We start from the raw sequence: 14310 nt of genomic DNA, 5'->3' as shown, positions 1-14310 counted from the left end.
AATTAGGGCAAGCAATACATGTTGATCCTGCGCCTGCCCAGGAAGTAAATTATAGTAACTAGGATAATCCAAGATGTTGAAAACAACAGAGTTCTTTTCATGTGCACAAATGTATGTTTTCCCATAGTCATTAATTCTGAAGAGCTGTAAGGTTGTTGTAAATCTCATTCCACCTTTTTTGCAGATGAAGATCCTAACATGCTCTGAATCAGATTTGCTCAGTTACCAAGTCAGCACCAATAACTGTATTCAAATCCAGGTCTTCTGAATCTCAGGCCATTCTCATCCACAATTTCATCAGTGGTTCCTAACAGCATTAAGGTACTAAGGCGGCAAAGATACCACCTCTTGGCTTCAAGTGGCTCACAGAGAATGGGCAACTCCCCCCATTCTTACTCTCTACCAGAAAATGGCCAGATTCATGTGTGGAATGTCAAAATGAGAGCAAATGAAATCCATCCCTCCTCGTTTTATTTTGGAGGAAACTAACATCCAGACTTACCTGAGGCCATACAACATAGTTTTAGAGCCAGGACTAGAATCCAAGACTTTTCTCCCAGTTCTTTCTTTCTTTTTTTTTTTAATGTTTATTTATCATCAAGAGACAGAGCACAGTCATGGGAGGGCAAAAGAGAGAAGGAGACAGAATCTGAAGCAGGCTCCAGGCTCTGAGCTGTCAGCACAGAGCCCGACACGGGGCTCGAACCCATGAACTGCGAGATCATGACCTGAGCCGAAGTCAGATGCTCAACCGACTGAGCCACCCAGGTGCCCCTAAACAACAGCTTCTTATCTGTCTGAAGATCATGGTTAGAAAGAAGTCAGCCTGAAGTAAAGGACAAGCCAGCAGTACAGCTGGCTAAGGAGACCAGGAATGGTTAAAATCCAGTAGTCAGGTTGCCAGGGAGGATAGCGGGCTCTTTCCATCACCCAAAGCTGGCACAATTCATGAAACCAAATCTTCAGGATCTTAGGAATGCTCATTTTGGTCATAGTTGTTCCTGAGGTAGAATTCTTCCCCAAAAATTTGTCCCAAGAGGAACCTGGCATTTCCTGAAGCTGATGCTTCTCATGTCTCTTCACTTTACATCTTTTGCTTTCTAGCAGGATGGCAGTTCCTAACCCACTGTAAGTGCCATCTCTTGGAATATCAAACCATCTGGTGGGTGCTATCAGTTTGTCACTGCCCTGGTTATAGGTGTCACTGCCCTGGTTATAGGCCTCTGACCCCATAAGCCCAGCTTTGGTCATGACTTTCCACAAATCCACCCATGGCTCTGCTATCACAATTTTAGTAAGTAGAAGTCACAAAGGCAAACAAGTACATAATACTTGAAACCTCCTTCCCGCTAACTCATATTTCTTCTTTTATGCTGTTGTAAATTGAGTATCTCTCACCTCTCTCTTAAATAACAGAATTTACTGAGCACACTACATCCCAAGCACTGTGCGAAGTATTTTACAACACATTTGCTCACTTAGTAAGTTAACCCCACAAGAAATGCTTGGCCATGCATAAGAGTCAGTCTTCAGTGAATGTCAGATTTTTCCTAAGAGGATCACTTTCAGGACCAATAGGAAATTAAACACTCCTCTAACTAGAGAGACCAAGTGTCCCAGATTGCCCAGTATTGAGGGGGGTCGTGGGATGCAGGGCTTTTAGCACTAAAACCACAATGAGTTGGTTACCCTGCTCCTAGGAATAGCAGAGGCTGCCACCAAATATAAAAGTTGATTCTGGATACAGTATCCTTGCTGAGATTCACGATGGTGCTCTAAGATCCAGGTTTTTAAATTTTTTTTATGTCACAAAACAGATAAATTCCACTTTGTGAATTTAAAAAAAAGAAGTTAAACTCGTCCAAGAAAGGAGAGTGGGTCTTCCCCCCCTCCATTTATTAGAAAAAGAACACAACATGGAATCAGAACTCTTATTATATAGACAGACTTGGATTTCCAACCCTGCCTTGCTACTTACTAGTTAAGTGAATTTGGGCGAGTGGTTAATCTTCAATCTCTTTATAATCAGGATACTAGTAAGTACTTCATTGGGTTGTTATGAAGATTTAAAAAGGTAGTGATGCACCTGAAGTTCATAGCCCAGTGCCTGGCTTAAGGTAAGCAGGTATCAGTCATTATCAAAGGCTAAACCTTGGTTTCCTTTAACTAGACTCCCATGGATCTCCAAAGCCACATTTCCTTTGTGTGTACCTTTTTTTTTTTTTTTTTTGAGAGACAGAGAGAGGCAGAGCACAAGTGGGGGAGGGACAGAGAACGAGGGAGACACAGAATCCGAAGCAGGCTCCAGGCTCTGAGCTGTCAGCACAGAGCCCGACACAGGGCTTGAACCCACGAACTGTGAGATCATGACCGAGCCCAAGCCGGACGCTTAACCGACTGAGCCATCCAGGCGCCCCCCTGTTTGTCTTTCAAAAAAAATATTTTTTTACAAAAGTCTGGCTTGATACACTAATGTCTTTCTGAAGAAAATAAAGAGTACCCTTCCCTCTGGTTCCCTATGGGAAAATAGTATTTATGAGCATTTACTATACAACACACACTACTTTAGGAAGCATTTTACAAGGCATTCACTCACCCAATTCCCACAACCCTCTGATCTGGACTCTATTATTTCTTTTGAAAGATGAGGATCCTGAAGTTCAGAGATTTCACGTTACTAGCCCAAGGTTACTTGGTGTGACCAGGCCAGTAATCAACCCAGTCCATCCAGTTCTGAATTCTCTTTCTTTAATGCTCTAGAAACCTAATGGGGGTAACTGCGCCACTGTACTTTGGGAGGGAACGAGGCCAAGGCTCGTTCTTCTTGAGGGGATCCCAACTAAGTCCTGGAAAGATGAATAGGCAAGCACCTGGCGGGAAAAGGGAGAACAAGCATTCCAAACGGAGGTGACAACAAAGGCAAAAGCAGGGAGGTCAGAACTGCAAATCCCTCCACCTTCCCCCGCTCTTGAAAGCGGGGTTTGGGGGTTCAAGTGGGAACTTGGGGTGCAGAAGCCCTTAGCTCGCCCAATATCCACTCGCCTCTCTCCTCGCCCAAGCTTCGCTCCCTGCACCCCACCTTCCCGGCCCACTCATCCCTTTTCCGGGAGGAAAGCCCCGGAGGAGTTACCAACCGGAAGCTGGCAGGGAGGCTGGGGGAGGAGCGGGCGTGTGTGCGGCCGGGAGACACAGACGGGGACGCGCACGGCAAGGAGGTGGGACCCAACGTCATACCCACGTGAGCTCGCTCTTTTTTCACACTCGGCCCGCCCACTCTTTCTTACCAGCGGGATTCTGACCCTGGAGAGCCAAGCACCTAGGACCCAGGAAGCGGCGCACGGGGCCGTCGCCACCACCTCACCCGCACGCCGGCTGGGGAAACCGTTACTAACCACTGCGCCTGCGCCAGCCCGTGGCAACGCGCGAGGGAGCGACGCCAGAGCCTGGGAGGTGCGGAAGTAGGCCGGGCCGGGAACCACGTGTCCAGAAGATACCCAATCATGTTTCCTGTTCTGAGATCTCTCCGGGGACGGGGAAATCACTGGGTTGGGTGTAGGATCACATGATCTAAAAAGGTAAATAGAGCCACGTGGTTTTTCCTGGACTGCCGCAAACCCTGGCTCCAAGATGTACCTTCGTTGAACAATTATTTAATGAACGTGTGCGATGTACTAAGCACTGTGTAGATACTGTGGCTTCTGGGATACACTCGCTACTTCACAATACTCCCAATTAAGTTTGTTTACTTATGTGCTCATTTATTTTTTTAAGTTTATTTATTTTAAGAGAGAAAGAGCTCAGGCAGGAATGCGGGAGGGCCAGAGAGAGGGAGAGAGAACCCCGAGCAGGCTGTGCACTGTCGTGGAGGATCCCGGTGAGGGCCTCTAACCTATGAATGGAGAGATCATGACCTGAGCGGAAAGAAACCAAGAGTTTAACGCTTAACCGCCTGAGCCACCCAAGCGCCCCTTAGGTATTCATTTCTATCTTAGCCGCTGTACTAGTGTTTCCATAGTCCATTTCCTTTAATGAGCACCCAGCAGATGCTCATTAAAATATTGCTAAAGGAATTTGTTTTCTCTCTCCCTCAGCCCTTGCGATAATGAAAAATAGCTAGGTTTTTACCTACGAGGATAGATTATATATTTTGAGCTGGCAATAATCATTTTTCAGGTTTTATGGTGTTCAATTCCCAGAAATGTCCCTCTAAATTCAACTCCCAAGGCCAGAACGAATGATGCTCACAAAGAACTAGGAAGAGACTTAGTCATGTTGCATAGACAGAGGATAAAACAATATGCAAACGTGAGGCCTTTCAACAAAGTGCTTTATTGGAGGATACAGGGTAAGGTGAAGGGCATGAGGTGGGTGGATATGATGCTTTCCAGAGGCGACACTCAATTCTCACAGTATTTCTTGGTGTCCAAGTTCTTGTGTTCCTTGTTATATGGGGCCTTTGAAAAGCATATGGCAGCATTGCGGTCACAGTTGCAAATGAAGGCCGCGCAGGGTTTGTTTTTGTCTGGAAAAGAGCAAGAGGAGAGGGCTGAGCCAAGGTAGATCCTGCTTCGTCCAATCTGGGGGCAGGAAGAATTAGCTGGAATAATGGCCACTGCATTCATACAAGTTTAGGTTTGACAGATTAAGCAAATAAAAATACCAGATTTTCAGATAAACAAAAAAAATGCAGTGTTTGGAAGGTAGAATAAAAAATGTCATCGTCTATCTGAAAGTCAAATTTAATTGGGCAACATGTATTTAATCTGGCAATCCTGGGTGTGATAGATAGGAAAGTCGTGTCCATTTCACATCCCAAATGAGCTCTTGTAACCCACAGAGCTATAGATCTCTGATAACATAGGCGAGCAATTTATAAACAATATGGAAAACACTAAAACGTATACTCAAGGCAGCAAAGTATTGTGCATTTCAACTTAGAGAAGTTTAGCAAGCCAATTTCTCTACTTTGAAGCACATCTTAAAAGTTACAGAACATTCTTATGGTAGAGTATTATATAGATATTTAAAACAATTAAGTACGCCGGAAATGTTTCCAAGATATTTTATTAAAGAAAAATGGAGAGTAATGCATCTAACTAGTTATCTTGGGTAGTAGGATTATAGACACCTTCCACTTTCCATGATATATTTCTGCAGAGTTTGACATTACACTACTTTGGCCTTGTTTATTTTTTTAGAAGAAATGATAACTTTTTTTTTAGTGTTTTTATTTATTGTTGAGACAGAAACAGAGCATGAGTGGGGAGGGGCAGAGACAGAGGGAGACACAGAATCTGAAGCAGGCTACAGGCTCTGAGCTGTCAGCACAGAGCCCGATGTGGGGCTCGTACCCACGAACCATGAGATCATGACCTGAGCCGAAGCTGGCCACTTAACTGACTGAGCCACCCAGGCGCCCCAGAAATGATAACTTTTAAAATGCATTTCAAGGGGCGTCTGGATGGCTCAGTTGGTTAAGCAACCGACTTCGGTTCAGGTCATGATCTCGCAGTTTGTGAGTTCTAGCCCTGCGTAGGGCTCTGTGCTGACAGCTCAGAGCCTGGATCCTGCTTCAGATTCTGTGTCTCCCTCTCTCTCTGCCCCTCCCCTGCTCATGCTCTCTCTCTCCCAAAAATAAATAAAAACATTAAAATTTTTTAAATAAAATGCATTTCAAATTTGTTATCCATAATTTAATTATTCTGCTATAATCTTATTAAAGTTTTGTTTCTCTATGATCCTTTTTTTCTTTTAAGAGAGAGAGCACAGGGCTGGGGAGAGGGGCAGAGGTCATGATCCCAGGGTCATGGGACTGAGCCCCACTTTGGGCTCTGCACTGAGCATGGAGCCTGCTTAAGATTCTCTCTCTCCCTCTACGCCTCTCTTCTATTTGCATTTCTCTCTAAAAAAGAAAAATAAGTAAATTAAAATAGTCAAAGGGAAGACTGCACAGAGAAAGCGACATTTGAAGTCCTGGGATGAGACTTCATGTGGGAAGTATTTCCTGCAAAAGAGAACAAAGAACTTGGGGTGGGCACGTGCCCAGCTATGATTAAAACTATAAAAACCTTATTCCAGGGATAAGCACAAATGAACACAGAGCTATGAAACCATTTATTCCTTAAAATGGTAGGATTCCTGGGGCACTTGAATGACTCTGTCGGTTAAGCATCCGTCTGACACTTGATTTCGGCTCACGTCATGATCTCAAATCCCCGCACAGGTTCTGTGCTGACAGCTTGCTTGGGATCCTCTCTCTCTCTCTCTCTCTCTCTCTCTCTCTCTCTCTCTCACCACTTTCTCGCTCTCTCAAAAAAAAAACTTTAATTATGCTTTTAAAAAGAATTTGAGATTCCTGGTAACTTTTTTTTTGGCCTTCTGGATTTGAATTACAGTTATTCCAATGATGTATGTACAGTTTTGAAAAGTGGGACCTGACTCTGAGTGCATAGAAAAGAGTAGTGAAGGGGCACCTGGGTGGCTCAGTTGGTTGAGCTCTGACTTTGGCTCAGGTCATCATCTCATGGTTCATGGGTTCGAGCCCTGCGTTGGGCTCTGTGCTGACAGCTAGCTCAGAACCTGGAGTTTTCGGATTCTGTCTCTCCCTCTCTCTGTCCCTCCCCTGCTCTCACACACACTCTCTCTCTCTCTTTCTAAAAATAAGTAAAACATTAAAAATTAAAAAAAAGAAAAGAGTAGTGAAAATCCAGAATGCTAGCCTATCATAAAAATACCATTCACCTCTGAATTGTCTGCTCTTCAGAACCACCTTCATAAAGGCGCATATTTCACCATGAGCTGTGCATAACTTAGTGGTTAAGACCAGAACCTTTGAAATTAGAAACAACTGAGTTCAAATGCTGAACCTACCACTTACAAGCTGTGTGATTTTAGGCAAGTAGCTATTTTTGAACCTCAGCTTTCTCACCTATAAAATGGGGTTAATAAAACTTATATATATATGTTTAGCCTCTTCCCTAGTATGTAATAAAAAACTAATAAATGGTACTTCTAAGCTCTTTTTATGAAATAATGAAGCTGGATAGCATGGCAGTTAAGAACAGAGAACTTGATGGGGCACCTGGGTGCTTCAGTTGGCTAAGTGTCTGACTTCAGCTCAGGTCATGATCTCACAGTTTGTAGGTTCAAGCCCTGCATCGGGCTCTGTACGGATAGCTAGCTCAGAGCCTGAAGCCTGCTTTGGATTCTGCATCTCCCCTTCTCTCTGCCCCTCCCCTGCTCATACTCTTTCTCTGTTTCTCAATAATAAATAAATGTTTTAAAAAATAATAAAATAAACCTGTTCAAAACCAAACACCATCAGGGTGTCTGGGTGGCTCAGTTGGTTAAGCATCTGATTCTTCATTTTGGCTCAGGTCATGATCTCAACATTTTGTGAGATGGAGCCCCTACAGGGCTCCTCGGAGGGCTCCGCGCTGGCACTGCAGAAGCTTAGGATTCTCTCTCTCTCTCTCTCTCTCTCTCTCTCTCTCAAAAAACAAAAACAAAAAACCAGAAAAACCCAAATGAGGCACCTGGGTAGCTCAGTCGGTTAAGTGTCTGACTTCGACCACTGCTCAGGACATGATCTCGTGGTTCGTGAGTTCAAGCCCGCGACAGGCTCTGTGCTGCCGGCTCAGAATCTGGAGCCTGCTTAGGATTCTATGCCACCCTCTCTCTTTGCCCCTCCCCTGCTCGCACTCTGTCTCTCTCAAAAATAAAAACATTAATAAAAATTTTTTTTAAGTTCTGAAACTGCTTTAAAAAAAATAAAGCCCCAAATGGTGGATCCCCCAGTCTCCCATCTGTCAAACAGGTATAATAATAATATCTATCGCATAGAATTGTTGCCAGGATTAAAGGAGACACAGCTTGGCACCAAGGCGGTCAATAAATTGTGCACATCATTACTACTGTTTCTTCCACAAGGGGGTTAACCTACCACTGCAGGTGATCTCAGAGCCAGAGCACGAGTATGAGTAGATTTTGGTGTAGGGGTTGTCCAGGAGGAATTTACAGCTGTCCAGTTTCTTGGCTTGTGAGTAGCAGTGGTCGTGTGTCTGGCAACACCTGGAAAGGGGGAAGGACAGAGCTGAAGCAGGGGCAGCAGGGCCGGCTCAGCCATGGGGATGATGTAGCTGACATGCTCCGGAAGATCTTTGTCCTGTGGCTTGAAAATTTTAAGTCCTTTTATCATTTTTATTGGAGGCAATTTAAAAAATGGGTTGCGGGAATATAGTGCGATCATGTACGTATTCTGAAGATGCGGGGAGAGTCTTAAGCACTGCTGGAAGAGGACAATCCCATCCACGCTGTGGCGTTTCGTGTTACAATATTCTGCCACTAGAGGGCAGCAGCACCCACTATTGCTTGCCGTCTCCAACCTTGCGCTTTTCCTCTTATCCGAGAGCATTAGATTCAGGGGCCTCCCGGAGCATGTTTGTTTATATGACAAGAGTTGAAAAGATGTTACCTTTAGCAAATATGCAAATCCCTTTTCCGTGCCTCCCCGTGAGATCCTTGGCTTGTGCCCTCCCCCCGCCCGACGGGCACTGCGCTCTCCCGGCTGATCGGGCACTCACTTGTCCAGGTCATCCACAGGCGTGCCCGATCCACCCAGGCCACAGTAGCAGCCGTAGTTGTTGTAATCCATCAGAGGGTCACTCTCGGGGATCGTACACTTGATCATGTTGCGGAACTGCCACACTGCCCGCGGGCTGATGCCCCTCTCAGCGGCGCCCACTGCAGGAAGACACAGCTGGAGTTTAAGTCCGTCCTGATTAGCTCTGCCAGAGCCCAGGGTCCCCACTGCCTGCCTGCTCTCTGGCCCCACGACGCACCCTCCAGCGGCTGCTCAGAAGAGAGCTGGACGCAGGAACCTGGTAATGCGAGTGGGGATTTTTTTATTTTTATAACGCCTTTTAAAAATAATTTTTTATTGAAATAAAATTCCCCATTTAACCACTTAAAATGGACATTTCATGGGCTACGGGGAGGGTCAGTCAGTTGAGCATTGGACTTCGACTTAAATCATGATCTCAGGGTTCGTGGGTTCGGCGGGTAGGGGCTAGCTGCGGCTATCGCAGCAGACCAGGCTTCTGATTCTGTCCCCTCTCTGCCCTTCTCCCTGCTCAAGCGCGTGCATGCTCTCTCTTTCTCAAAAAAATAAATAGAAACATTTTTTAAAATGTACATTTCTGTGGTTTTTAGGATATTCACAGAGTTCTGGAACCATCACCACTAAATCTAGAACATTTTCATCACCCCCAAAAGAACACCCTGTACCCATTAGCAACCCTTCCCCCTTCCCTCTCCCCTCTAAACTCTGTGGGTTTGCCTATTCTGAACACTTCGTGTAAATGGAATCATATAACACGTGGTCTTTTGTGACTGGCTTCTTTCACTTAGCATAATTTTTCTTTAAGTTTGCCAATCCTTTTTTAAAAAAATTTTGTTTTTGGAGAGAGATAGAGAAAAAGAACACCAGAGCAGAGGAGAGACAGAGAGAGGGAGAAAGAGAATCCCAAGCAGGCTCTGCACTGTCAGGGCATGGCCCGAAGCTGGGCTTGAACTCACAAACTGTGAGATCACAATCTGAGCTGAAGTCAAGAGTCAGATGCTTAACCTACTGAGCCACCCAGGCACCCCAAGCATTGTGTTTTTGAGGTTCATCCACATTTTAACATATATCAATACTTTATTCCTTTTATAGCTGAATAGTATTCCACTGCATGGAGAGACCACATTTTGTTTCTCCGTTTATCACTTGATAGACATTTGGACTGTTTATACTTTTTGGTTCTTATAAATAGTGCTGCTATTAACAGTTGTGTACTAGTTTTTGTGTGAACATATGTTTTCTATGAGGTCCCCATTATTTATCCAGCAAATATTTATTGAGCGCCAATTATGAGCCAGTCACTGCCCTAGGAATCGAAGTATAGCAGTGAGCAAATAGAAAATCTGTAACCTCATTGAGTTTATGTGCTAGTAGGGGGGAAAAACAATAAGCAGTAAATGAAATAAATAAGGAAATTAGATCCTTTGTTAGAGCTCCAGGCTCTGAGCATGGTAAGGAAATCTAAAATGGGTTAGGTGGGAGGCGCCTTCGTGGCTCAGTCCATTAAGCATCTGACTCTTGACTTCAGCTCAGGTCATGATCTTGTGGTTCCTGAATTCGAGCCCCATGTTAGGCTCTGTGCTGACAGCACTTAGCCTGCTTGGGAGTCTCTCCCTGCCCCTCCCCCACTCATGTGCATGTGTGCTCTCTCTCTCCTTCTCTCTCAAAATAAATACACTTTTTAAAAAATGGGTTAGGTGAGGGGTGTAGTAGTGGGGTTAGGTGGGCAGGAACATAAGGAGGCCTTTGTGGCCTCCCATCCTCAACAGGACAAGCTCTTTTCTGCCTCAAGGCCCACCCACCTACCATTCCCTCTGCCTGACACACTTGTCTTTTTTTTTAATGTTTATTTTTGAGAGAGAGAGACAGAGACATTGCAAGTGAGGGAGGGGTAGAGAGAGGGAGGGCGACACAGAATCCGAAGCAGGCTCCAGGCTCTGAGCTGTCAGCAGAGAGCCCGATGCGGGGCTAGGACCCATGAACTGCGAGATCAGGACCTGAGCGGAAGTCGGACACCTAACCGACTGAGCGCCCCCCAGGCGTCCCAACTTGTCATCTTTTCAAAGGGCCCGAGGATCTCCATTTAAATGCCACCTCTTCTGTCTCAACCACCCAAGCCAAATGGCTCCTCTGCTATCATTTTGCTTTATGTTCTTTGCTTCATAGAACCTATAGTAGTCTGTACCCACCTATTTATTTAATGCCTCTCTCTGGCTGGACCATAAAGTCAAGGACAGGCCTCAGGGTTTTTATTCCCCAGGGTCTGACACATAGTAGGTGCTCAATATATAAGTGTTTAAAAAGTCTTCTTGTGGCTGAGTGTTTGCCCAAACCAGGCACAAGGCTTGGCACAGCAGACTCAGGAGGCAGAAGCCCCGCACCTCACTTTCAGGGCCACCCCCTGTGAGATCTGCTGCCCTCAAGAGGGGACAACGTGATTTTGGGGTCCCTTTCAAGTGGCCACAGTATCATCTTTTTGCCCCAGGCCTTGCCCTTTCTTCCCTGGATCTGCTGTGCACACTGGAGCCGCCCCATATGCCTGTACCCCAGGGCAAAGGGAGGGTGGCAGCTGGTCACGCTCCCCTGTGAGGGGCCTCCACACTGGCAGCAGACAGACAGGAGTCCTTGGCCCATCTCCAGACCGCCCTCCTGCTCCCCTGTTTTCTCAGTCTCTGATCCAGCCGGCTCTGCTCTTTGCACGGGCCAGACCTACACAAAGCTACTTCTCATGCATGTGCCTGTGCGCCTGGCATGGGGGGGGCTCGTCCATCTAGGGGTCCTCAGTCTCAACCCAGAGCCTGATCCCTTGAAGGCTCTGATACATCAGTGATGAATGGATGAATGAGATGAGCAGCTCTGTCACTGCTCTCCCGGAGCGCATGCTTTGGCCTGGGTGGCGGACAGAAAAGGAGGGGGGCCTGGGTGGCTCAGTCAGTCAAGTGTCCGACTCTTGATCTCAGCTCAGGTCTTTTTTTTTTTAACGTTTATTTATTTTTGAGAGAGACAGAGACAGAACACCAGCAGGGGAGGGGCCAAAAGAGGGGGAGAGAGGGAGACACAGAATCCAAAGCAGGCTCCAGGCTCTGAGCTGTCAGCACAGAGCCCAACGGGGGGCTCAAACCCACACACTGTGAGATCATGACCTGAGCTGAAGTCAGACGCTTAACTGACTGAGCCACCCAGATGCCCCTCAGCTCAGGTCTTGATCTCAGGGTCGTGAGTTCAAGCCCTCTGTTGGAGGTAGAGTTTACTTAAAAAAAAAAAAGAATAAATAAATAAGATTAACACCTTAAGAAAAGGAAATGGATCAACAAGAAACGAGATACAAAATGCAGGTGAATGTAGGTGCTGGGAAGACCCCAGGCCAAGGCAATATGCTAGAGGGCGGGTAGGCCCCTCTGAGAGGGGTCATCTGAGTTTGGACCTGGAGGTTGAAAAGGTGCCAGCTGTGGGGGGATTTGTTATGGGAGCTGTTAAGCCCCATAGAGAGCCCAGGAACACGCTCCAAGGCCAGCCAGCCCTGTGACCTGCGGCCCCGTTCCAGAGAAGTGAGATCTTAGTGTGGAGCTGAGGAATCTCACCTACCTGTGAGCAGAACAGCCAGCACAAGGAATTTCATCCTGTTAAGTTGCCCAGCAAGAGAAAGGACTAAAGCCACCTACTGCCTCTCTCTTTATACCCACACCATGTCTCCAAGATAAGACTGTAGTGTTTGCTTTGCTCCCAACCTGCTCGGAATTGGCCTTGAATCTGTCTGTTGCAGGAATAACCTTTACCGACAAGCAAGCTCTGCTAGCAGGGATCACTGGAAGTAGTGTATGTGTTTGTCATCAGCATCTTTTAATGGAAAGGATTGTTTCTGGAGTTTGCAGGGCTTGGAATCTTGACCTTCACCCCACCCCTTTGAACTCAGCCCAGTTCTATCATTGCCTTCTCCATGTCTTCTCATGGGTCTGGGCTGTGGGTCTCAGCGAATAGTCCCATCAATCATGCATTTGACAGATGAGCAAACAGGTTCAGAGAGGTGAAGTAACTTGCCTGAGGTCACACAGCCAGCAAATGGCAGAACAGAGGCCCAAACTTAGGCATGTCTGATTCTTTCCTAAGTTTATTTATTTTGGAGGGAGGGAAGGAGAGAGACAGAGAAGCAGAGAGGGAGGGAGGGAGAGGCAGAGAGAGAGGGAGAAAGAGAATCCCAAGCATGTTCTGTGCTGCCAGTTCAGAACCCGATGAGGGGCTCAATCCCACAACTGTGAGATCATGACCTGAGCTGAAACCAAGAGTTGGATGCTTAACTGGCCGAGCCACCCAGGCGACCCTAGGCATGTCTGATTCTAAGACACATGTTTTATTCTTCTGCACTACATTAATACCACCGTCTCCTCCATTCCCTAGTGTGGATTTGCAAGGAAACCCTGGGCTTTGGAGTTCCAAAGACTTGGATCTGATTTATAGAATGAAAGTGGACATATGTAATGTTGGTATAGCATTTTTTAGGAGAAATTCACATAGCATCAAGTTAACCATTTTATTTTATTACTTTTTTAATGTTTATTTATTTTGTGGGGAACCTGGGTGCTCAGTCAGTTGAGTATCCGATTTTGGTTCAGGTTGTGATCTCACGGTGCGTGAGTTCAAGCCCCATTATCGGGCTCTCTGCTGTCAGCGCAGAGCCTGCTTCAGATCCTCTGTCCCCCCTCTCTCTGCTCCTCCCTCGCTCATTCTCTCTCTCTCCCTCTCTGTCTCTGAGTCTCCTAAAAATGAACACTAAGCATTAAAAATATTTTATTTATTTTTGAGAGTGAGCAGGGGAGGTGCAGAAAAGGAGGGGACAGAGGATCTGAAGGGGACTCTGCACGGAGAGCACAGAGCCCAGTGCAGGGCTCAGACTCACAAACCGTGAGATCATGACCTGAGCCGAAGTCGGACGCTCAATCGACTGAGCTACTCAGCCGCCCCAACCATTTTATTTTATTTTTTAAGGTTTTTTAAAAATGTTTATTTATTTTTTAGAGACAGAGAGAGACAGGGTGTGCATGGGGGAGGGGCAGAGAGAGAGGGAGACACAGAATCAGAAGCAGGCTCTGAGCTGTCAGCACAGAGCCCGACATGGGGCCCAAACTTGTGAACTGCAAGATCATGACCTGAGCTGAAGTCAGACGCTTAACCAACTGAGCCACCCAGGCGCCCCTCAACCATTTTATTTTTCAAGTGAACAATTCAGGGGTGCCTAGCTGGCTCAGTTTAAAGAGTATATGACTCTTGATCTCAGGGTTATGAGTTCAAGCCCCATGTTGGGTGTAGAGATTGCCAAACCAAATCAAACACTTAAAAAAAAAAGTAAAGTGAACAATTCAGTAGCATTTATGACATTCAGTGTTGTGCAACTACCCTCTCTGGTTCCAGAAAGGAACCTGGAAAGGAAACCCATACCCGTTAGCAGCCATTCTCTCCCTGCACCTGGCAACCACTAATCTGCTTTCTGTCTCTGTAGGTTTACCTATTCTGGACATTAAATATAGTATGTTCTTTAAAAAAAATTTTTTTTAACATTTATTTATTTTTGAGAGACAGAGTAGGGGAGGGTCAGAGAGGGAGGGAGACACAGAATCTGAAGCAGGCTCCAGGCTCCGAGCTGTTAGCACAGAGCCCGATGCGGGGCTCGAACCCACAAACCATGAGATCATGAC

At 46.1% G+C, this 14310-nt stretch overlaps 1 protein-coding gene and 1 long non-coding RNA gene across 3 annotated transcripts in view; both read right to left on the bottom strand.

Moving 5' to 3' along the window:
- LOC115278098 overlaps positions 1-3372 on the bottom strand; it is a 33583-nt gene extending 30211 nt beyond the window's left edge. For both annotated transcript variants that reach the window (XR_003902694.1, XR_003902695.1), the window contains exon 1: positions 3285-3372. This is a non-coding gene — a long non-coding RNA (uncharacterized LOC115278098). The remainder of the gene's footprint in view (positions 1-3284) is intronic.
- Positions 3373-4306: 934 nt separating this feature from the next.
- On the bottom strand, positions 4307-12312 carry PLA2G1B (phospholipase A2 group IB). The gene is made up of 4 exons (XM_029922522.1): positions 12206-12312; positions 8583-8742; positions 7943-8070; positions 4307-4522 (listed from the first exon to the last, which is right to left on the bottom strand). Exons 1-4 carry the CDS (start codon positions 12237-12239, stop codon positions 4398-4400), a joined length of 447 nt encoding a protein of 148 aa, XP_029778382.1. The 5' UTR covers positions 12240-12312; the 3' UTR covers positions 4307-4397.
- Between the last annotated feature and the right edge of the window lie 1998 nt (positions 12313-14310).

The sequence above is a fragment of the Suricata suricatta genome, chromosome 14 (assembly GCF_006229205.1).
Source record: "Suricata suricatta isolate VVHF042 chromosome 14, meerkat_22Aug2017_6uvM2_HiC, whole genome shotgun sequence".
Taxonomy (NCBI): domain Eukaryota; kingdom Metazoa; phylum Chordata; class Mammalia; order Carnivora; family Herpestidae; genus Suricata; species Suricata suricatta.
Note: the sequence above shows the minus strand (reverse complement) of the source record. Positions and strands in the feature narration are given on the sequence as shown.